Genomic DNA, 25,158 nt, shown 5'->3' with positions numbered 1-25,158 from the left:
AGAGCCACCTCCCTTCCTTATGAGAACCCCTGTTCCTACCTCCCCAAGGGACAATCACATGTTCCCCCTCGACTGACTCCCTGTCACACTTACTACAGGACTATCTGCCTGGATGCAGGTCACTCACACCCACACTCCCATTGCTGGCACCTCCCCCTCCCAGTGTCTCTTAGTTCATACTTGCATCCAAGGTCTCTGGGCCACAGACTCCAGCTATACTCTCTGGGACCCCTCCAAGTCCAAGCCAAGCCAAGAGCCCACCACTTGTGTTTCAATAACCCACCTGGGGCCTCTGTTATAAATCAAGGATCAGATTCTGGAAATAGGCTGCTGACAGGTTTCTCAACTGACTCATCTATCTACTTAGGAGCTCAGTGTGGGATATCTGATCATAACACACACAAGTATACACACAGGTATCAATGAACAGAAACATACATGCACACACATGATGATCACAGAGCCATTGGTCCATTTATAACACTGCCATGGTGGGCATGTCTATGGAAAGATCGGAGGAGCTGAGGCAAAAATTGTTGCACAGGGAGCCAGGATATGACATGAACAAAGGCAACTCCATCTCTGTCATCCCTACCAGAGCCAGCCAGTAGCAATAGAAGGTCCCAGGGATTCTACTCACGGCTGGAGAGAGACAAGCAACTTCATGAGCTGCTGGGAGGGTGTTTACACACTAATCAAAAGTCAAGGAAGACGGTCATAGTTCTGGCTCAGCATGCCAATGTGCCAATGTTTCATAGAAAGAAGGATGCCAGGCCTGTGTGTCCCCAGTGTGAGCTCTGTAGGTGACGTCCCTAGGCCAGGATGCAGGTGAAGGCCCTGGGTGTCAGGGACCCTCCTCACAATGTGAAGGTCCAGTGCAGAGGTATGGTATGTGTGTCCTGCTTGGTGAGGTGACCCTGTGCCAGTGATGCTCCTGTACATGGACGATGTGTGATTCTCACTCACTTCAAGGGTCAGGCACAGATTCCAACACTCCGGCTGAGGGCGAAATTGTAGGACGTAGTGACAGCCTCCCAAACCACCAGGTGCCCACCAGGTCTAACCAGCTTATATTCAGCCCACACACCCCTACACCATGATAGCTGCCCTCATGGGGCTCAGGACAGGGAGTAAACAGTGATGACACTAGAAGAACCAGACAAAGGCAGCAATTCAGGAGATCAGAACCCTAGAGAGGGATCTAAGTGCTGGGGAAACATGATTCTCCTCTCAACACTTCCCTATCCTGACCCCAATCCTCCATGGTTTCCTGTGCTGAGGATGTGATGGCATATCTAGGACCCTCTGCATGAGTCCCAAGTCTGCAAAGGGCTCACAGTTCCATCACCGCTGTGCTAAAACAGCCCTGCTCACCCCTTTCACAATGACATCCTGATACAGACTGAGGAGAGAACACAGCCCCTTCCTAAGGATGGCGTTACTTGGGAATTCCGATGCAATATCTAGAGGAGGTGTCTCAACCCCTCCCCATGACTGAGGATGGATGGAATCTGAACCCTCCATGGAACTGAAATTCCAGGTCCCCAGGGGTCACCCCTGTCACCCACCCATCTGCCCAGCCAGCACCCGTGACAAGGAGGCTGGGCTTTGGGCCTCCCGTACAGCTGCAGGTGGGCCTGGGTCAGGGGTGGAGGGGCTGACAGAGGGTTTGTGTTCCAGGCTGTGTCACAGTGTATTGTGTTCGGCGGAGGGACCCATCTGACCGTCCTCGGTAAGTCTCCCACTTTCCATCCTCTTTCGGATCCAGTATGCAATTTGGGGCTATTTTCCTCTGCTTTCTTTTGTGACCTGGGATCAGGCCAACGGTCCGTGGTGTCTGTAAGTTTTGCCTCTTTTGTCTGCTCCTCATCACCTCTAACCGGTCCCATCTTGTCAGATGGTGGTCAGGGCTACAGGGGACCATTCCCATGAACCCTTCCTGATCTCAGGAGACCTGAACTCAGACCTCACCATGGCTCCAGCTCTCTCCCCATGGGAACCTAATCCTCTGGACTCAGGATGGTCAGCTCTCCACTCAGGGTCTCTGGGCTCCAAGAGTCTGATGAGAATTGAGGGTGAAGGGCAAGTGACTGGGGGTTCATGCTGCCAGAGGGAACGTGGGGTGTGGGAAGGATTCTGGGGATGGCTCAGGCACCGGGTTCCTCCTCAGGGCATCCCAGGCAGAGGACTGCCTGAAGCACAGTGAGGAGAACCTTGGTCTGGGAACTTGGAGGCATGAAGGAGGAAGTGGGACAAGGGGTCAAGGAAGAAGGGTGGACATCAGAGCAGAGGTGGGCCCTGGGTCCTGGGACATTCCACCTCCACAGGGACAGTCAGGACCTCAGCACAGGAAAGGTCTCAGGACACTCAGGCAACAAAGGTAAATGCCTTCACCACCACAGGAAAGCCTCCTGAGCAGATAGATATGTGGGGTCAGGATCTCCAGATACGGACAGGTGACAGGGACAGGACTTGCCAGGCACTCAGCAATCTGAAGACAGACAGACCCCCAGTAAACTTCACAGAACAGGGAGACCCTTCAAAATAGACATAGCTCATCATTAAAGCTGGGTTCTAAGAGTCTGAGGAGAAGAGAGGGGTGAAGGCAAGGAAGTGGGGCACTCGGGCTGCAAGCAGGGCTGTGGGGTGTGGGAAGGATTCTGGGGACGGCTCAGGCATCGCATTCTGTCTTCAGCTCGTCCCAGCTGGAGGGCTGCCTGAAGCACAGCGAGCAGAGCATTGGTCTGGGGACTTGGAGACATGGAGGTGGAAATGGGACAAGGGGGTCTGGGGGAGGGAGGTCGTCAGAAGAGAATGGCCCCAGGGTTCAGGGACCTTTCACCTCTAGAGGAACAGTAAGGACACCAAGATCAGGACAAGTCTCAGGAAAGTGTCCTGTCAGGACACTCAGCCAGCAGGGGTACATCCCTTCACAGCATGCCACAGCAAGAGAGCTCTGTGAGCAGACACATGGGGTCAGAGTCCCCTGATAGGGAGAGGTGACAGGGGCAGTGACTGCCAGGCTTCCAGAAACAGTAAGTGTTTAGACAGACCCACCAGAAAACCTCACAGAATAAGGAGACCCTCAGAACAGATATGGCCTGACCTCAAAACTGAAAATTCACCTCACCTGAAAACTCTCCAGTCTACACCTGAAGACTCCCTGGAATCCAGCTTTAAGAACTCCTACTTCTTACCCACTCAGAATCGCCAGCGGGGGGTCCCTGTTGGGAGGTGGGCAAGGCTGCAATGATGGTGTGAGGGGCTCTGGGGGCAGGAAACCTACTTTTCAAATGGGAACACAGCCCTGCAACAAGGACAGACTAGATACAGGGTAACCAGGTAAGGGACCTGGCGGATATGGCAGTGAAGCCAACGTCCATGACAGACAGAATCACAAGGGAAAGCTGGTCTCAGAGCCAGTGCCACCAAGTCCCAGGGGGAGGACTGTGTGGATTAGGAGGATATGTGACCGGAAGAGAGTCTGAGGCCATGGAGGGACCCACACACTACTGAATGTGGCAGTCAGATTCATTCCAACAGAAGGTGAGTGACCCTACCCATGGCTGACCTGAACTCAGCCAGCTGGAGCCCTTGAGACCCAAGCCATGGACATGACAGAGCTGTTCCCCACATCAGGACTGAGGTAGGAGCTTCAGCCATGGACACCTGATGCCATGTGACTCATGCCCCTCCCCACCCCACAGGTCAGCCCAAGTCGGCCCCCTCGGTCACACTCTTCCCACCCTCCAGTGAGGAGCTCAGCGCAAACAAGGCCACCCTGGTGTGCCTCATCAGTGACTTCTACCCCAGCGGCTTGACGGTGGCCTGGAAGGAAGATGGCACCCCCATCACCAAGGGCGTGGAGACCACCAAGCCCTCCAGACAGAGCAACAACAAGTACGCGGCCAGCAGCTACCTGAGCCTGTCACCGAGCCAGTGGAAATCTCATAGCAGATACACCTGCCAGGTCACGCACGAGGGGAGCACTGTGGAGAAGAGTGTGGTCCCTGCAGAGTGCCCTTAGGTTCCCAAGGCTTCCAGGATGGGGGCCTTCCTCACCAGACACCCCTTCCCCTGCCCACTGTGTAGCCCTGTGAACCAACCCCTGGATCAGCTCAGACCAGGCAGGTCACACGCCCTCCCTATTTCTACTTGTGCTCAATAAAGACCTTAGCACATATCACTGACATATCTGGTGTGCATTCACTGTTCCACGTAACTCTGGGTAAGCCTCAGTAATTAGGGATAGACTTGTCAAGTGAGAACCTATTTACCCACTTTCCCTGTGTGCTTGTCAGCCATGGCCTGAAGAACAAATGGTCCCAACTCAACGGTTGCAGTCCTTGTCCCCATGGGAATGGAGATGGGCCCGGTGAGACAGACTGGGGTCCCAGTGGGGATCAGGCAGAAACCAGGAGGGTCCTGGGGACAATGGGTCTGTTCAGATTTGTGTGTGGTCAGTGAGGCTTAGCGTCACCCTGGCACTGCCTGAGACCTCAGTCATGAAAGTCTGGACACCCGACACATTAGTTATGTTTGGGTTATGGATGGAGCAGATGATGTCAGACTTCATAACCTGTGTGGGGGTCACGGGAGAACAGGGTGAATAGGAAAGGGCACCATCTCAGCCACACAAAGGGCTGCCACTGATTGTCCAAAAGACAGAGTCATTTCAAACTCAGGAGTAGAGTTAAGGGAGGTCAGACCAGCCAGAGGCCCATGGCAAGGCCAAGCTTCCCAGAGTTTGCAGCAACCCCGGACACCAGGCCCTAAGGATTCTTCCAGCCTGCAACACCATGGCCGTGTACATAGTGCACCTGTAGCTTTGTGTCATGGACACACTCACTACAGGGCCTGAGGCACTCATGTCAGCCTCTCAGAGGTGCAGGCCACACTCACTCTGCCAGTCCTCCAGTCCCAGGTTGGACAGATACCCTGTCTGAGCCTTCAGCTCATCAGGGTCCGGGAGCTGCCTTCACCAGACTTGTTGGGGGGCAGGAATGCCCAGGAACAGAGCCTCCAAGGACAGCATGCTCTGGGGCAAGAGTGGGTCAGAGACAGGGGCCCCCAAGGAGCTTTTTAGCAGCCAACAGTCCCCAAATCTACCTAGGAGATAATAGAAACTTTGGGAGCAGCATCTGCATGAACCCATTCCACAGATGGGAAAACTAAGACCCCAAAGGAACAAGGGACCACTCAGGCCTCCCTCATTCCAATGGTCCTGCTGGGGAGAATGACATAATACCCACCTCCCCCCCATCCATAGCCACTGCCACCCCTAGACAAACTCCTCTCTATTCATTGTTGTAAGTGTTCATTATGAACTCCACAAACTGAAGAGACAGAAGGCAAGGGAGAAACCCCATGTTCCTATCAACCAGGTGCCAGAGTCCCAGGTGACCTAGTCTGAGGTCTTCCCTTATGCAGCATTTTGAAGCAAATTCAAGATCGTACCATTTGTTCTGTATACAATTCATTTGTGAACTGGAAAGACAGGACCTGAGCTACAACTACCACATTATCATCAAATCTAAGCAGAAACCATCGGAACTTCTTAATAGCAAGACAATAGTCCATTTCTCATCAAAAAGCCTCATAGGTGTCATAAGTGAATTCATGAAGTTTTATTTTTGATGCTGCTGGTGGTGTTCTTACTTCCTTATTTTTATGAGTATTGAGTAACATTTGACACTGTGATTGGTGGATGTGTCTTCAGGTCTGTTGGGTGTGTAAGAATCTATCTAACCCCTCTACTTTTCCTTCCAAGGAAGCGGCTTGGGTCCTGGTAATGGCTTGCGTCCTTCCTTCTAGGAAGGGCTGTTGGTCCTGGGACTCTCCCACGGCGGGGATGCAGCCACAGCCTCCCATAGCTGTACCCGAACCATTCTCTCCACCTCCTCTTCCTGCAAAGGGCATCTGGCTCAGAAGCTTCAGGAGGTCCAGCTTGGACTTGGCAAAATCACTTCCCAAGACTGTTGGTCACTTTGCATCAAAGGACCTCAGTCAAGTGGATCTTTTTAGGTAGCATTAGCTGCCTTGATGTTCAATGACACCATCAATCAAATGGGAAGGACGCATCATGGGAATATTTCATTTCTGTCTTCCTTCTCCCGTGAAGGCTACAATGTGCCCATGAGGAGAGTGCCTTCATCTGCTCTTTATTCTCCCCACAGCGACCTTCATATATTATGACAAAGAACTATAAACTTTCCCCTCCTGTTCCCCACTTTACAGAATGATGACCTTCTCCCTCCGTTTTCCCCTGCTGAAGCTTTATTGTCTGCTGACCTGGTGCACTCTGGGCTTGACCTGACGGGCTTAGGGGGTGGCACCAGGGTAGGCCCCTAGGCATGATGGCAATGTGGCTACGCATATGGACATTGGTCCAGTGGGATCTCTTCAGGTAGCTTCTGGTACACTCACATGACCCCAGGTGAGCTCTACAGCTCCTGCTTTCTGATGGACCACATACCATCTTTTCTCATCTCTTCTGTGCCTACCCACCCCAGGCCTGAAATCAGTCACTGATGCCAGTTCCATTTAGTGTCAGGTGGCATTTAAGACCTTTGAAAGAAGGAAAGCAGCAGTCACACACCAGACCCTCCCCAACATGAGACCAGATTGGGGTATCTCTGGGGTACTCCAAAGGTCACATTGACACAGGCTGGCATGTCCCACAGGACCAGGACAGACTTCACATAGGACTGTCCCAAACTAGGACATTCCTGGGAAGATAAGGCTGAGCCCCCATATGTGACAGTAGGGGATACAGGAAGTTTCCAATGGCCTATACCATAGGCCAACCTGCTTCTCCCTGGAAAGGGAGGTTTGTGAGTGAGGGGACATGCACTGCCTTCAACTCATGGTCTCACCAAGGAATTAGGATTGTTTGAACTTACAGAGAAGGGACGTCCGGTTTATTTCCATGGAACCTGACTCACAATGACACAAAAGACCTCCACAAACTCACCCCAATCCATAGGAGACAGTAACTGGAAACAGCAGATCAGTTACCAACTTCCTTTGGAAGAATTGCTTGCAAGGATCCTGTTGCCTTTCGTGTGGGGACATTGGTCTTGTTATCTGCTAGGAATGGGGGATGTGTGGCCCCCCCCCCCGCTGAGCAGACACCACCAGCCTGGAGCAGTGCCCTCACTTCCTCCAACACAGCTGCAGGTGGGGGGGTAAGGGGTGGGGCAGGGCTGACCTGTGCCAGGGATTTTGTACGAGACTACATCACAGTGTTGGGTGTTTGGCGATGGAACCCAGCTGACTGTACTAGGTGAGTCTCATCTTCTCCTTCCTTCCCTGCTCTCCCAGAGGTTTGAACAAGTTTCTCCTTTTTCTGTTCATTTCTGTGTCTTCCCTAAGCCTATGGTCATGCTTTCACCCAGGACCCCAGAGCCCGGGGCCTTCCTCTTCCTCCCATGTACCATCAGAACTTTACCTCTATCCCCAGAGGCAGGAGTATAAGTGGGATGACCTACAGACTCCACTCTCTGTCTGCCAGGGTCATACTGGGTCCTAAATGTGCTCTGTTCCTTCCTCTCCTGTCTGGCCTCATGTCAGTCCACCTTTGTCTCTGGGAGTCACTAAGGTCCCCATCTAAAAGGGAAGAGAGAACAGGGAACATTGTGGGGGTAACCATGTGGAGAATTTACAGGGACACAGCACCCTCAGGGCCATGTCTGAGGACACACAGGTCAGAGGTTCAGGGCAGGGCCCAGAGCTCTGGCATTCAGGATCCAGGGCCAGCAATGGTGCAGGGATGGAGCTGTTCCCCCAGGCCTCTTGGGGAAGCTCAGAGCCCTGAGCTGGCCAGGGGACTCAGGGAAACCAGCAAGGAGGAGGACGATGGAAGAAAGAGAAGGTGCCAAAGAAAGGGTCACAGAATGACCGGATGTGAGAACAAGGTGGACACTGAAGTGTCTGTAGGACATACTTCCTGCCCCAAAGAGAGGCAGAATCTTTGGATTGAAGGTTTTAATGCTAAACAAATTTGCAGGACATGGGGGACGAGGCTGCAGAAAGACAATGGAATGAGAGAGACACAAGGCCAGTCAGACAGAATCTGTATGATCAGCAAGGATCCTACCCCATCAGGGACGGCCCAGGAGAGACACATCTGGGTAAAAACAGACCCTTTAGCCCAAGACCCTGACATTCCCAGCACAACAGTGTCAGGATAGAATGGTCCACGGGACGAGACAATGGGAGGTGAGAGAGCTCACATCATAACCCTGGCCACAGACAGACAAATGTAGAGCCAAGACAGACACTGTCAAAATGTCACAGGAGGCAGGAGCAGGACAGTGAGAGTTCATTGTCTGTGTGGAAGGAAAGGTTCCAGGAGAATGTCGGGAGGGGTGGTGACAGGAATGCCCCTCAAAAGTTCCCAGCACAGATGGGGAGATGATTGAGAAACACCTTAACCTACCCCCCCCCCAACTGCCTCAACATGGATATGCAGATACACAGTGGGAACTGGGGACCTGAATGGATGCTCAGGAACTTGTACCACAAAGAAGACCGAGGGTAAGAGAGCCCACAGTTGATGCTTAACCTCTGAACTCCTGCCCCTCACCCACCCCACAGGTCAGCCCAAGTCCTAGCCCTCAGTTATCCTCTTCCCACCCTCCTCTGAGGAGCTCAGCACCAACAAGGCCACCCTGGTACGCCTCACCAGTGACTTCTACCCCAGCGGCTTGATGGTGCCTGGAAGGCAGAAAGCACCCCCATCACCCAGGGCATGGAGACCACCAAGCCCTCCAAACAGAGCAACAACAAGTACGCGGCCAGCAGCTACCTGAACCTGTCACCAGACCAGTGGAAATCTCATAGCAGCTACACCTGCCAGGTCACACATGAGGGGAGCGACGTGGAGAAAACAGTGGTCCCCACAGAGTGCTCTTAGGTCATGGTACCCCCTACCCACTCAAAGGGCTTAGAGCCACAGGACCTCCAGGAAGGATTCCCCTTGCACCAGAATCATCCCAGCCCTTCTCCCAGCACCCAGTCAATGCTCAATAAAATGTCTTTTATTCAATCAGAATTCAGACTATCTGGTAATTAGGGTTTAACATTTTGGTCCAGAATTCAACCATCTTAAGGTGGGGGAGGGGGGGGGACATGATTCTTTTGGCCTTGGGAAAGAAGCCCACAGAAGGCGTCCTCATGTTTCATGAGGCTTTGTTTTGCTCTCAGCCAGAATTGCCAGAGAATTCTCCTGAACAGCACATCAAAACAGCAGAAATTAAAGAGACCATCCTCCACAATGTCTCTAGCTTTCATTCTTGTGTGAACCATGTCTACTTCCAGTCCTAGCTGCCCTGCCCGATATCAGGTCCCCACGATTTCTTAGATAATTCCTGAATTTCTCCCTGGACCTTGCACCTCACAGTCTACAAGAAGCCCTCCTCTGAACATTCCCACTCTCCTCTTCCTATAGGCCCCCACTCAGTGCCACATTTTCCTTCGTTTCCTACCCCATGTGGACATTCCCCATCATACCAGCCTAGAGCCACCTCCCTTCCTTATGAGAACCCCTGTTCCTACCTCCCCAAGGGACAATCACATGTTCCCCCTCGACTGACTCCCTGTCACACTTACTACAGGACTATCTGCCTGGATGCAGGTCACTCACACCCACACTCCCATTGCTGGCACCTCCCCCTCCCAGTGTCTCTTAGTTCATACTTGCATCCAAGGTCTCTGGGCCACAGACTCCAGCTATACTCTCTGGGACCCCTCCAAGTCCAAGCCAAGCCAAGAGCCCACCACTTGTGTTTCAATAACCCACCTGGGGCCTCTGTTATAAATCAAGGATCAGATTCTGGAAATAGGCTGCTGACAGGTTTCTCAACTGACTCATCTATCTACTTAGGAGCTCAGTGTGGGATATCTGATCATAACACACACAAGTATACACACAGGTATCAATGAACAGAAACATACATGCACACACATGATGATCACAGAGCCATTGGTCCATTTATAACACTGCCATGGTGGGCATGTCTATGGAAAGATCGGAGGAGCTGAGGCAAAAATTGTTGCACAGGGAGCCAGGATATGACATGAACAAAGGCAACTCCATCTCTGTCATCCCTACCAGAGCCAGCCAGTAGCAATAGAAGGTCCCAGGGATTCTACTCACGGCTGGAGAGAGACAAGCAACTTCATGAGCTGCTGGGAGGGTGTTTACACACTAATCAAAAGTCAAGGAAGACGGTCATAGTTCTGGCTCAGCATGCCAATGTGCCAATGTTTCATAGAAAGAAGGATGCCAGGCCTGTGTGTCCCCAGTGTGAGCTCTGTAGGTGACGTCCCTAGGCCAGGATGCAGGTGAAGGCCCTGGGTGTCAGGGACCCTCCTCACAATGTGAAGGTCCAGTGCAGAGGTATGGTATGTGTGTCCTGCTTGGTGAGGTGACCCTGTGCCAGTGATGCTCCTGCACATGGACGATGTGTGATTCTCACTCACTTCAAGGGTCAGGCACAGATTCCAACACTCCGGCTGAGGGCAAAATTGTAGGACGTAGTGACAGCCTCCCAAACCACCAGGTGCCCACCAGGTCTAACCAGCTTATATTCAGCCCACACACCCCTACACCATGATAGCTGCCCTCATGGGGCTCAGGACAGGGAGTAAACAGTGATGACACTAGAAGAACCAGACAAAGGCAGCAATTCAGGAGATCAGAACCCTAGAGAGGGATCTAAGTGCTGGGGAAACATGATTCTCCTCTCAACACTTCCCTATCCTGACCCCAATCCTCCATGGTTTCCTGTGCTGAGGATGTGATGGCATATCTAGGACCCTCTGCATGAGTCCCAAGTCTGCAAAGGGCTCACAGTTCCATCACCGCTGTGCTAAAACAGCCCTGCTCACCCCTTTCACAATGACATCCTGATACAGACTGAGGAGAGAACACAGCCCCTTCCTAAGGATGGCGTTACTTGGGAATTCCGATGCAATATCTAGAGGAGGTGTCTCAACCCCTCCCCATGACTGAGGATGGATGGAATCTGAACCCTCCATGGAACTGAAATTCCAGGTCCCCAGGGGTCACCCCTGTCACCCACCCATCTGCCCAGCCAGCACCCGTGACAAGGAGGCTGGGCTTTGGGCCTCCCGTACAGCTGCAGGTGGGCCTGGGTCAGGGGTGGAGGGGCTGACAGAGGGTTTGTGTTCCAGGCTGTGTCACAGTGTATTGTGTTCGGCGGAGGGACCCATCTGACCGTCCTCGGTAAGTCTCCCACTTTCCATCCTCTTTCGGATCCAGTATGCAATTTGGGGCTATTTTCCTCTGCTTTCTTTTGTGACCTGGGATCAGGCCAACGGTCCGTGGTGTCTGTAAGTTTTGCCTCTTTTGTCTGCTCCTCATCACCTCTAACCGGTCCCATCTTGTCAGATGGTGGTCAGGGCTACAGGGGACCATTCCCATGAACCCTTCCTGATCTCAGGAGACCTGAACTCAGACCTCACCATGGCTCCAGCTCTCTCCCTATGGGAACCTAATCCTCTGGACTCAGGATGGTCAGCTCTCCACTCAGGGTCTCTGGGCTCCAAGAGTCTGATGAGAATTGAGGGTGAAGGGCAAGTGACTGGGGGTTCATGCTGCCAGAGGGAACGTGGGGTGTGGGAAGGATTCTGGGGATGGCTCAGGCACCGGGTTCCTCCTCAGGGCGTCCCAGGCAGAGGACTGCCTGAAGCACAGTGAGGAGAACCTTGGTCTGGGAACTTGGAGGCATGAAGGAGGAAGTGGGACAAGGGGTCAAGGAAGAAGGGTGGACATCAGAGCAGAGGTGGGCCCTGGGTCCTGGGACATTCCACCTCCACAGGGACAGTCAGGACCTCAGCACAGGAAAGGTCTCAGGACACTCAGGCAACAAAGGTAAATGCCTTCACCACCACAGGAAAGCCTCCTGAGCAGATAGATATGTGGGGTCAGGATCTCCAGATACGGACAGGTGACAGGGACAGGACTTGCCAGGCACTCAGCAATCTGAAGACAGACAGACCCCCAGTAAACTTCACAGAACAGGGAGACCCTTCAAAATAGACATAGCTCATCATTAAAGCTGGGTTCTAAGAGTCTGAGGAGAAGAGAGGGGTGAAGGCAAGGAAGTGGGGCACTCGGGCTGCAAGCAGGGCTGTGGGGTGTGGGAAGGATTCTGGGGACGGCTCAGGCATCGCATTCTGTCTTCAGCTCGTCCCAGCTGGAGGGCTGCCTGAAGCACAGCGAGCAGAGCATTGGTCTGGGGACTTGGAGACATGGAGGTGGAAATGGGACAAGGGGGTCTGGGGGAGGGAGGTCATCAGAAGAGAATGGCCCCAGGGTTCAGGGACCTTTCACCTCTAGAGGAACAGTAAGGACACCAAGATCAGGACAAGTCTCAGGAAAGTGTCCTGTCAGGACACTCAGCCAGCAGGGGTACATCCCTTCACAGCATGCCACAGCAAGAGAGCTCTGTGAGCAGATACATGGGGTCAGAGTCCCCTGATAGGGAGAGGTGACAGGGGCAGTGACTGCCAGGCTTCCAGAAACAGTAAGTGTTTAGACAGACCCACCAGAAAACCTCACAGAATAGGGAGACCCTTCAGAACAGACATGGCCTAACCTCAAAACTGAAAATTCACCTCACCTGAAAACTCTCCATCTTACAAGACTCCCTGTAATCCAGCTCCAGGAACTCCCACTTCTTACCCACTCAGCATCCCCGGGGCCGGGGGTGGGGGTCCTGTTGGGAGGTGGGCAAGGCTGCAATGATGGTGTGAGGGGCTCTGGGGGCAGGAAACCTACTTTTCAAATGGGAACACAGCCCTGCAACAAGGACAGACTAGATACAGGGTAACCAGGTAAGGGACCTGGCGGATATGGCAGTGATGCCAACGTCCATGACAGACAGAATCACAAGGGAAAGCTGGTCTCAGAGCCAGTGCCACCAAGTCCCAGGGGGAGGACTGTGTGGATTAGGAGGACATGTGACCGGAAGAGAGTCTGAGGCCATGGAGGGACCCACACACTACTGAATGTGGCAGTCAGATTCATTTCAACAGAAGGTGAGTGACCCTACCCATGGCTGACCTGAACTCAGCCAGCTGGGGCACTTGAGACCCAAGCCATGGACATGACAGAGCTGTTCCCCACATCAGGACTGAGATAGGAGCTTCAGCCATGGACACCTGATCTCTGACTTACTACCACTCCCCCGCCCCACAGGTTAGCCCAAGTCGGTCCCCTTGGTCACACTCTTCCCATCCTCCTCTGAAGAGCTCAGTGCCAACAAGGCCACCCTGGTGTGCCTCATCAGTGACTTCTACCCCAGTGGCTTGATGGTGGCCTGGAAGGCAGACGGCAACCCTGTCACCCAGGGTGTGGAGACCACCAAGCCCTCCAAACAGAACAACAAGTACGTGGCCAGCAGTTTCCTGAGCCTGTCACCTGACCAGTGGAAATCTAGAAGCAGCTATACCTGCCAGGTCACGCATGAGGGGAGCACCTGGAGAAGAGAGTGGTCCCTGCAGAGTGCTCTTAGGTCACAAGACCCCCACCCACCCAATGAGGCCTAGAGCCACAGGACCTCCAGGAGGGACTTCCCTGAGACCAGGATCATCCCAGCCTTTCTGCCAGCACCCAATCAATGCTCAATAAATTGCTTTATTCAGTCATAAGTTTGCTCTCTGGTTATTTGGGTTTAACATTTTTTGTCCTGAATCAACCATCTTTGGGACCATCATTGTTTTGGGTTTGTTGGAGAGGAACCTGCAGAAGTCATCCTCATTTTTATTTTGAGGAGTAGTTTTACTCTCAGCCAGAATTGCCAGAGAATATTGCAGAAGAGGAGATAGTTAGGGCTGTTTAGCAGAATCCAGATAGACCATCCTCTGCCATATCTCTATGCTTACTTTTCTTGCATGGACCACATCAGCCATCAGCAACACAGAAGTCCACTGCTCTTGGCTCCCCATGGACTCTTATATAATGTTTGAGCTCCTCTCTGGACCTGGGTCCTCACTGTCTGGTATTAGTCCCCCTCCTGAGATGTCCCACTCTCCTTCCATGAATGCCCTCACTTGATGCCATGTTTTCTTGTTTTCCTACCTCATACAGACACTCCACATCGTCACAGACTAGAACATTCTCCCTTTCTTATCAGCCCCCCTCTCCTGCCTCCCCAGGGACACTGTCCTGTGTCCCTCCCACAGACATTTCTGTCATACTTACTACAGAACCCTCAGTTCTTGGATCCTGGCCACTCAAACCCACACTTACACTGGGGGCCCCAGCTGTATTCAAGGCCCTGGGAGGCAGGGACCCCTTAGAGTCCATCCACTGCTGACGCCATCACAAGCACTAAACCAAAATGTCCCTGGGTGGTCACTGAGGCCATGAGTTCAATGTCTAGATTACATTCTGGATTGTACCTTGAGCATATTTGAACTGTGAACTGACTCACCTTCTTAGGCATTGTGAATGGGCCCTGAGAACCAGGAAGTCTGTTGTGCTAGGAGCTAGCTCAGGATGGCAGGTCTAGGCTCCTTGTCACACAGACAGACTAGACATGCACACACACGCAATAAATTTGCACGAACACACCATGACACAGGAACACCTGCTATTGCACACATGGCCATGTTGGGCATGTACCTAGGACATGTGGTGGCATCCAGAACCCTCCACGGGCCTCAGCTCTGCAGAAGGCACAGGCCCCGTGATGTCTGTGTTGGAAACTGTGCTGTCCGATCTCCCAGATAGCATTCCCCAAGCAAGCTGAGCCATACACAGAGTTCCTGCCAGGAGCTACCTGAGTTATGATATGTCACTCAGGCATTCCCTCCTACCCCTCCATGGTGGGGGCTGGAGGGAAGCTCACCCCATGAGGAAGGGAAGGTGCACTGAGGAGGGGGGCCCTGTCTCAAGCTCCCATGGGCCAGCCCAACCCCCACAAAGAGGAGGCTGGACTCTGAGCCTCCCAAGCAGCTGCAGATGGGCCTGGGTTCGGTGGGGAGAGGGTATGGTGCCAGGGTGACAGAGGGTTTGTGTTCAAGGCTGTATCACTGTGCTATGTGTTCAATGGAGGGACCCAGGTGACGATACTAGGTGAGTCTCCCCCATTCTCTCTCTTTGGGGACCAGAGTCAAATTTGAGAGCATTCTTTCCTTTCTGTCCTGAGTGTGGCCTGAGGTCTGAGTCACTCTGGCATTCTGGAACCTTCACCTTTTTGTCTGGCCATCCCACCCCCTGTAGCCTATTCCTGCTCTGAAACACCTGGTGGGGACAGAATGGGCCAGTTCCAGTGACCTCTTCCTACCTTTCCTCACTATGACTCAGAGCTCTCTCTCCAGTTAACCATCTCCTCCAGCCGCTAGGGTAGAAGGAGTCCTCATTTTTCTATATGGGATATTTTCATTCTTATCCAGAATAGCCCAGAGAATGTTTCAGAATAGAAGACAGGCCAGCAGGACAAGATAACCCACCTTCTGGACCTTCCCTATATTTACCATTCTTGTACTGACCATGTCCACCCCCAGTGGTCTTGGGGCCCCACTGCCTATGGTTCCCCAGGGCCTCCTTGTTGATGTCTAAGCTCCTCCCTGGAATCCTGGGGTCTCACTGTCTGGGACCGTGAGGTAAGAAGCTCCTCCTTGGAAGGGAGGAGAACCTGAAAAACAGAAACCCTGTTGAATACAGATAGACCAAGCCAGCCAGACAGAAGCCCTATATGAAGATACTAGGAATATTTACCTGGGGGGAGATCTCAGACAGCCTGATGCTGTAGGACAGATGGATTTCCCAAGGAGACACAAGGTCTCAAGGCTGATGCCAGCCAGGACCAGAGGAGCTCAGGGGTGGGATGGTGAGTTACGAGGATGGGTGAACCTGCAGAGAGACTAAGACGAAAGACAGGGTGCCAGAGCTTCCCTGATTCAGGCACTGGGATTCCCCTGACAAACATGAGGGGTCTTTCCAGGCCCCATGCCCATCATCCCCAGCCCTGCTCCCTACACTGAATCAGCTCTCAATACAACGTCCTTTCGTCAATCAGAAACCATTGCTCTCTGTTCATTCTTTTTTTGGTCTCATATTTAATTTGCAACCTTCCAGGATCCTCAAGGGAGGTACGTGCAATCCTTGGCACCCAGTGGGAAAGCAACCTGAGGGGAAACAAAAACACTCACAGTCTTCCTGGGGGCATCTCCCAGGAAACTAGTCAGGACATGAGGAGTCTGGTCACCTGAAGGAGTCTGGTCACTAGAACCTCAGTACCTCTGTCCCCTCCTTCCCCCATTCCTCCTCTAGCACACAGCTATGCCCACTCCCTGCTACCTCCCTGGTCGGAGTTGGCCAGGGCTGCTGACTTCCAGATAAGCCCTCCCTCCCTGACTTTGTGGGGACCCTCTATACCCCCAGTATCCTCTCTTTCCTTTGGCCTGGACCCCCTCTGCTCCTGGTCCTCACCTCCTGTATGCCCTCCTCCCCCTCTGCCCAGCTCAGCTCCCACCCACTTTGACCCACTCCATGTCACTCCCTCAGGCTGGAGCACCCATAGAGTTCAGGACATTCCAGTAATTTGGCTCCACAGGCTCTTAAATCTGGGGACCACTCTGATTTCTCATGCGATGGCAGGTTCAGAGATATAAGAGGAATAGGAGGAAGCCAGGAAGGAAACTGTCCCATAAAAGGCCTGCCCCGAGGTTCAGGTACTTCCCAAAATGAGCTCTGAGCTCCCCAGGAATCAATGCAAGGAGGGAAATAAGTGCCTCCTAATTTCTCTGAGAATAAACACAGCCTTTGCTGGCGGGAAACTGGTGTCTCAGTGCTGTCTCAGGCATCTTGTACCATAATAAAAAATGGGGACGTGTTTTACCCAAGGCCTCCCCATTGATGGGAATCAGACTCTGACATACAGATAACTACCTGGCAGTCTCAGGATATGGCAATGACCATGAGGAGGCTTTAGCTGCTTCTGCATAGGGAGTCCTCTGTCTCCTTTACTATCAGGTCACCATCACCAGGTGGTGTGGGGGTGCTTACATGGTTTCAGTTCCCTGATTTGCCCCAGTGTGGCTCAGCCAGGCAAGCTCCTGCCCCTGGATCCAGAATGGACCCTTGGCACAAAGTCACAGCTCCCTGCATCCACTGCATCTCTAAGCCCACTCCTACTCCGCCTGGATAGCCCCTTGGGTATTCCAGGACCTATGAGCCACTCCCCCACTCATGACCCAACTCTGCCAAAGAAAGATGGGGTACTATCTCAGGTGTGTGGCTCAGAAAGTCACCTGCCATCTTCTGGGGAGGGGGATGGAGCATCATTTATTCAGAACTATCTCCATTCAATCCTGGATGTTATTGGGAAAACCAGCATCCATCCGGGGACTTTCTTGGTGGCACTGGGGGCTTTGGGGGTCTGGGGTTCTGGCTGCTGACAATGAGGGGTGGTGAAAGGACCAAGGACCCTCAGCCCTTCCTGCTGGATCCCTGGGCTCCCACTCCTCCCCTGCACTATGAGGGGCTAGAGGGGGATGGGCCAGGCATGTCATTGTGGGCAGGGGCCACACTAAGTGTCCTGGGGAAATCTGTCCCTTGGCTCCTTGAGTTCATTTCCTATGGCTGCTGTCACAAATCATTACAAACTGAGTGCCTGAAAACAACACACACTTATTCTTTTATAGGTCTGAAGGTCAGAAGTCTGAAATGGGTCCCAAAGGCAGAAATCCAGGTGTCACAGGGCCACCCCTTCTGGGGACTCCAGACTCCTCTGGATCCCTGTCTGCATTCCTGGACTTTCGACCCCTCCTCCCCTCCTGTCAAGGCTTCAGTGGCATCTTCAAGTCTCTGTCCCTTGTTCTCTGACCTCTGCTTCCACTGCCACATCTCCTCTCTCTCTGAGCCTCCCACCTCCCTCTTCCCTTGGGAAGACCCTACCTGGGGCCACTCACATAATTCAGAATCATCTCCCCACCTCAAGGTCCTTAATTCTATCACATCTGCAAAATCCCTGATACCAGGTAAAGGAACGGGTTCTGGGGGTTAGGACATGGACACCTTTGGGGGCCTTATTCAGCTTGTTACAGCAAATACTTGGCACACAGGAAGAGACAAGGCACACACACTCAAGGAATCAGAAAAGACTGTTTATTGTGCACCAGTGCCTGCCCAGCAGAGTCACCTCCAAAGGCTGAGCCCCGAACCTTGGTATCAGCCTCCTTTTATGGCTGGGATGGTAGGGGGTTGAGAGACAAAAGAAAAAGGGGAGGGAGCACTTATCAGTGGTGCTATCTGACAGTTGGTGAACACAGGAGGCAAACAAGATTACAGAAGCCAAAAGTATGCAAGGGGAATAATCCAGCCTTGGGCATCTGGCTGGCCCCTTTTATCTTGTTTTTATTAGCTTTTCTTTTCAAGCTGACCACAACACTATTGCTCAGTTTTCTAGGGGTGTGGGAGCTTTCTTCCATGTTCCTCTCCCTCCCTGCATCCTGCCCAGTCTGGGCCACTCCTAGGGCCTCCTTGGCCCAGGCTCACCCCGCACTGCACCCACCCCACCCCACCCCACCCCACCCGCCTCTTTCAGTCCCTTCTCCTCCTAGGGTCACAGGAAAACAACTTTGATTTTAGCTGTGGCTTTGGGGCATTTCTTCCAGCTGGTCCCCAGCTAAATGCTCTCTAGGCCTTACTTGTCAGTCATCAAACTGCCCTTGGAAGAAGATCCTATTATGATCCTTGTCCTATGGATGGAGACACCAGAGCCCAGAGACCCTGAGTGACCTGCCCAAGGTCACAGCAAGAACTGAACCTGGACACCCCAACACCACCTACTCCAGATCTCAGCTGACCCCGGGTCCCAGGCCACCCTCAGCACCCTGCCCACCCAAGCCAGGCCCTCCAGATTTGTCCAGCTTTATCCCTGGAGAGCTCTGAGTCCCCCTGGACTCACCTCCCTGCCCTAGGACCCACGGCCTAAGAGGACAGAGTTGTAGGGACCAATGAGGGACTGAGGGGGACAGGGCCTCAGGTTGAAGTATCTGCATTCCTCATGCTTCTTCACCTTCCTCTGGGTCAAAAATCAGGGTCAGGGCATGCAGGGGAGGGGCCAAAAGAAGGTTCCTTCCTCCTGGAGACCCCGCCTCAGTCTCAGTCCTGGGAGGTGAAGGTCACAGCAGGGCTCATCCTTGGCTGCCACACCACCAGGAGACTCAGTCCCTGGCAGCTGGCTTCTCCAGCCTAATCCCCCAACTCCCTTGTGCTAGCTGCTCCCCCTCAGGATCCAGGGATTCTCGGTAACACCTTCAGAGTCAGGGGGGATGATCTCCTCATGGAAAAGCACACAAAACTCTCTGAATGGGGGTCCAGGGAAAGGGGGTCTAGTGCCAAGCACAGCCACTGCTTCAGGGCTGGCTGTTGAATGGAGCCATTGACTCAAGTGGAATTCTCCAGATGGCACACACCCTGACAGGTGAGGACAGCAGGCTGCTTTCCCATTCTGTTCTTGGCTCCCCCCACCTCAGTCCACTTTCACCTCTGCCCTTTCCTGCTGAGAACCTTCCGGCACTCCCATTTCCTCTAGGATTACATCTGCTGCCCTGAGATGTCACCAAACCTCCAGGGGAAGGTGCAGAAGGGCATTCAGCAGAGGGGACCTGACTTCTGGAACCTTCAGGCCCCAGGATGGACAGACACCGTGTGAGGAAGTGCGGCATGGTAGGGCTGGAGGGTGATTGGCCTCTGGGACCCAACTCCCAAAAACTCTCCCACCCAAGTCCCCTCAATGAAATCTCAGTGACACCCATTTCCCTGCCATCACTGTAAATGCAAGCCACTCCAGTCCCCTTCCCCTGGCTCTGACTGGTCTGGCTGCAGCCAGCAGTCAGGGCGGCCTCAGGGCCCCCACTCCATCTCTATCAGAGAGCAGCTTCTCAGGCCCAGCACCAGCTTTCAGGCCTCAACATCTCAAATGTGAGGAGCCACCATCCCTCCCAAGATGGCCATGATGGGACCACAGACATGATCCCAGGCGGAAGAAGTGACCCAGAAGTAATGAAATGCCTGGCCTCAGGGATGGCCCATCTGTAACCTGACAAACTCTTGAGGATTCTATTTCCCAGTAAGAAAATAATGGGGCATCAGTGTGTGAACCCATCCTCTAACAGACTGTGTGGGAAACCCCCCGTAAAGCTGGGTCACTGGGCAGTCCGTCAGGGCCTCTGACCTCTCTCGGTTATTAGGCATCCCTGGTGACTCCCAAGGCACTCAGTCACTCCAGAGTAGACCATCTGGTGCCCCAGGATACCCCTCCAGGCACCCCTTCACCTTTGCACACTCTGACCCTCCAGGATGGCACATCCAGGCCAATCTACCTTCCAGTCACCTTCTCCTGTCCCTCTGGCAGTAAACCCACTCTTTCTCCCACCCCAGAACTCATCTCGGATGCCACCTTCTCTCCTGTTGCTACCTACCTCTCACCTGCCCCCTATAGCATGACTCTAAGGACTCCGGGGCTCCACGGCCCCTTTACCTTGTCTCAAACTAGCTGGTCTCTCTGTCACCCCACCTCTCCCCTACATTTGCCAGGGTATCATCGATGGCCCTCAAGTGCCCTAATCCAACTGTCTCCTCACAGTCTTCCCCTCTGCCGACCTCTAGGTGGACTTGAGAACCGCACACCATTCTCCCCATCTTGAACTCCTCAGACCCCCAAGGTCCCTCTCCTGAGCCTTCTTCTCTATCCTCTATCCTCCTCCATCCACTTTGTTCTGGTATTGCCACTCAGGGTTACAGGGAGTTGGCCCCATCAGCCACTCTTCCTAAGTCATAAACTGGATCTAAAAAGGGCTTGTTGTTGTTTGTTGTTGTTGTTGTTTTTAATGGGCCCTATCTCCCAGCCTGGCCCTGGGCTCCACAACTCAACCAGGCTGCTGACCTCACTTCAGATGGTGGTGCCCTGCCCCAAAAGAGCCCAACAACCTGAGTCAGCTTGATGGGAGGCGGGGGGGGGGGGCGCTGAGGTGGGGGCCACACCTCCCTCCATTCCACAGAGGCTTGACTGAGTGCTGGGTCAACATCACTGGGCCCCTCCAGGACTGCTGCCCAGCAGTGGGATTGTCCCCTGTTCTGCCACAGTTGTTTTCTCATGGGCCATATGGACAGTGTCTCCTCGCTGAGCACTGCTTCTGATGTCTGACATGCTCTACCTGTGTGATTCCCAGATCCCCACCCCCCTCAACACACACAGGCAGGTGCTAATACCCCTACACACACACACACACACACACACACACACACACACACACACACACCTTAGGGATGAAGAGACAGAGGTTCCCAGAACTGGTCAAGGCCACACAGAGGATAGACACCCAGGCTTCCTGACCCAAGTCACCGCACCTCCCCCCATACCAGACAGGAAGCTGTGCCTGCCTGGTTCCTGCTGGTGTTCAGGGATCCCCAACCTGAGGCCACTGTCCCATAGGAGGAGGCTGTGCCTGTGTCAGACCAGGAAAAGGTGCTGGGCACATAGAACCCCACAACCTCCAGAAATCAGGGGCATCCTTAAGGGTCTTTAGAACCTGAGTTCTTCGTTCTATATTGATTTAGTGTGGGTAGGATGCAGGCAGGAGGGGAGTCAAGGGAGGACTCTGAATCCACAAAGCAAAGCAGGCGTGGGTGCTGTATATCTATTTTACAAAGAATTGAGGCTCTGACGGTGTGAGGAGGGGCACTGCTAGGGCCACATGGTGAGTTGCTGTTGACCTGCTCCCCAGGATCTTTCCACAGCAGCTCATCCCAACACATGTCATTCATTCATTCACACATTCATTCATTCAACAAACCCTCAGTGAGCACTGCTGTGGGCCAGAGCTGGGTGCAAGGGACAAAGACCAACTGCCCCAGAAGAGCTCATGTGCTACAAGGAGACAACTGTGGAGACTACTGCTGACCCCTACCCTCATCCTTTTTTTTTTTATGGCTATAAATATTTTATTTTTTTTTATTTATTTTTTTTAAATATGGAATTTATTGTCAAATTGGTTTCCATACAACACCCAGTGCTCATCCCAACAGGTGCCCTCCTCAATGCCCATTACCCACCCTCCCCTCCCTCCCACCCCCCATCAACCCTCAGTTTGTTCTCAGTTTTTAAGAGTCTCTTATATTTTGGCTCCCTCCCTCTGTAACCTTTTTTTTTTTCTTCCCCTCCCTCATGGTCTTCTGTTAAGTTTCTCAGGATCCACATAAGAGTGAAAACATATGGTATCTGTCTTTCTCTGTATGACTTATTTCATTTAGCATAACACTCTCCAGTTCCATCCACGTTGCCACAAAAGGCCATATTTCATTCTTTCTCATTGCCACATAGTATTCCATTGTGTATATAAACCACAATTTCATTCATCAATTGATGGACATTTAGGCTCTTTCCATAATTTGGCTATTGTTGAAAGTGCTACTATAAACATTGGGATACAAGTGCCCCTATGCATCAGCACTCCTGTATCCCTTGCCCACCCTCATCCTTGAGTTCCCCAGATCAGCTCCCAGCCAAGGGAGCATCTGATGCAACAGATTTTGCTCACTTAAAACTGAACCAACAGAAACATCAGCAGGATGCCTCCACCTGCCATCACGGTCCCTCACGGACCCTTAGAGCTGTCATAGTCCATTTCCCTGAAGGTCACTGACCAGGTGGGTCACACTGGGGCTGCCCTGCCCAGTTCAGAGCAGGGTCATCCCTCCCTTGAAGAAGTGACTGCCCCAGGACACCAAGCAAGCAGGTCCACACAGGATGAACGCCTCACAAAATAGAGAAGAGTAGCAGGTCGGGGGAGGGGAGCTTGGCCTGCCCCTGTCCTGTGACCTTGGGCAGCCCTCTCCCTTCTGGGCCTCCTGCCTGCTGGAGGCCTGGGCTCAAGGAGAGGACTGAGTCAGATAGGGTAAGAGGCTGTGGCTTCCTTCTCAGACCAAAAGCCAGAGCCCAGAATAGCCTCAGGCAGGGCAGGGCAGAGGAACGCTGGGGGGAGGGGAAGAGAGGTTGCTGCTCAGGGCCCTGGGGGAGAGGAGAAGGAGGTGATAGCTTAGGGCCCTGTGGGGAGGGGAGGGAGGTGTCAGCTCTGGGCCCTGGGGGAGGGGAGGGAGGTGTCAGCTCTGGGCCCTGGGTGGGAAGGGAGGGAGGTGTCTTCTCTGGGCCCTGGGGAAGCCCAGGACTCCTAAGGAGCTGAGCTGCAAGACACTCCCATCTGCCCACCCCCCTGTGAGGCCTGCACAGACATGGAGGCAGTGCTGCTCAGCCAAGCCTACACAGGGGACACCCTCATCCTTCACCCCCACAGTATTCACTGAGCCTGGCAGCACTGAGAATGGGGTCTGTCCCCAGCCTGTGTCTTCTGGGGATATGGACACCAAGAACACCCACACCCCAGCACAAAGATCCAAACCCAGGTTTCCAGCCACCTGGAAAATACAGTTTCCAGGGGTGTCGAACAGTCACCTGCCCACTGTAATGCCCACTGTAATGGCTTAGTGACACATGAGACAGCACAATGACAATCCACATCTCAGAGTGGACTCTCCTTCACCCTCCCTCCCTCCCTACATATCAGCCTCTTCTCTGAGGTCTCTGTGGCCTCAGCAAAGGTTCTACATCTTCCTGTATGATCACACATCTAACCTCCTCCATGTGGCTCCTGCACAGGATGTGTGGGAGGACAGGGGCCAGGTGGCAGGTGTCCCCGGCTGCACACATAGGGAGCATCTGAAACTAGCATCCACAGAGCTAGCCAGGTCTTTCCCGAACATTGTAGAGCAAAGTCCCCAGAGGCACCTTGCACAGGACACCTTTGTGAGGACTTTCTAGGGTGATCTGGGGGAACCTCTGCTCCTATTCAGATACCTTGAGAAACTGCAGATGGCTTCAGCTGTCACAGAGGGTACTGGGGTTGGGGCAGGGCCAGTTTTTCTAAAAAGCCAGTTGATCACTTGGGACCACAACAAACCTAATTCTATTTGGGCAGGAACCCCGCAAGTGACAGTCACCCCCAAAACAGAACACCTGGGTCTAGAAGGGAGTGTTGGAGGGGGGGCCTGTGTCCTGGATATTACCGGTTCAGGTCTGTATCCTGGTGTAGTTATTAATAGTCCTCCTTCCACTCCCAGAAATGTCTCAATTTAGATGATAAATTTGGTTTTTTAAGGTTTTTTTTTTTTTTGAGAGAGAGAGAGAAAGAGAGAGAATGAGCAGGGGAGGGGCAGAGAGAGAGAGAGAAAGAGAATCCCAAGCAGGCTCTGCACTGTCAGGGTAGAGCCTGACACAGGGCTCAAACTCACAAACTGTGAATTCATGACCTGAGCTGAAATCAAGAGTCAGACGCTTAACTGACTGAGCCACCCAGACGCCCCTAGATGATAAGTTTTGTGAGCTCCTGTTTGCTGAATGAATGATGCTCTTTATAATGAGTTATAATTGGGGGGCAGGTGGCAGAAAGCCAACCATGAGGCCCTGCAGTCAGCTGTACCAGACATCATGCAGCACCATCAAGTGCTCAATGGGTCAGGCCTTGACAGAGGCACCACCATGGGACATGCAGCTGCCAGGATGGCCTCACCAGGGGCCATACCTGGGGGTCACCATTAGGTTCCTGGTCTCTGTGGGCCCCTCCCAGAGCCCTTGGGTGTGAGTTCACACCAGCCTAGCCCATGAGAGACCACAGTGTGACCCTGACTTTATTTCCCACCCAATGACACTATAGCATGAATGGAGACAAACAAGGGACAGGTCCTCTGGCAGCCCTTGTCTCCAGGAATCCAGTCGGTATCAGGGAGAATGTCTTGGGGAAACAAGGACAGAGACCAGGGGCAGGACTGAGTGACTTTTGTGGACAGCATCACAGAGCTAGGGTCATCAGAAGCCCCTGTGTCCACTCTGGGGACAGAGTAGCTGATGGTCAGCATGACCTACCAGGGCATCCCTTTGTGGTCACACCCTCTTCCTGTGGCCATATCAACACCCTTGACTCGGCCCCAGGTCCCTCCTGCTCTTCAGTGTCCAGACCAGAGACATTTCATGTTAGGGCCAACAGCCACCGAGTGTCCACTAAGCATACGCTATGCCCAGTGCTTTGCTGATCCAGAGCCTAGACCTGCCATGCACCCTC

At 53.1% G+C, this 25,158-nt stretch overlaps 1 pseudogene and 1 gene segment (V, D, J or C); both read left to right on the top strand.

Annotated features, from left to right (window-relative positions):
• Nucleotides 1-822: 822 nt before the first annotated feature.
• On the top strand, nucleotides 823-4,190 carry LOC123381368. The segment is given in 3 exon segments: nucleotides 823-883; nucleotides 1,598-1,732; nucleotides 3,708-4,190. Coding segments are annotated over 3 exon segments (516 nt in total).
• A 164-nt stretch (nucleotides 4,191-4,354) lies between these two features.
• On the top strand, nucleotides 4,355-9,055 carry LOC105260038 (annotated as a pseudogene).
• The last annotated feature ends 16,103 nt before the right edge of the window (nucleotides 9,056-25,158 follow it).

Source organism: Felis catus, chromosome D3, assembly GCF_018350175.1.
Source record: "Felis catus isolate Fca126 chromosome D3, F.catus_Fca126_mat1.0, whole genome shotgun sequence".
NCBI lineage: Eukaryota > Metazoa > Chordata > Mammalia > Carnivora > Felidae > Felis > Felis catus.
This window is presented reverse-complemented; position numbering and strand designations above follow the sequence as displayed.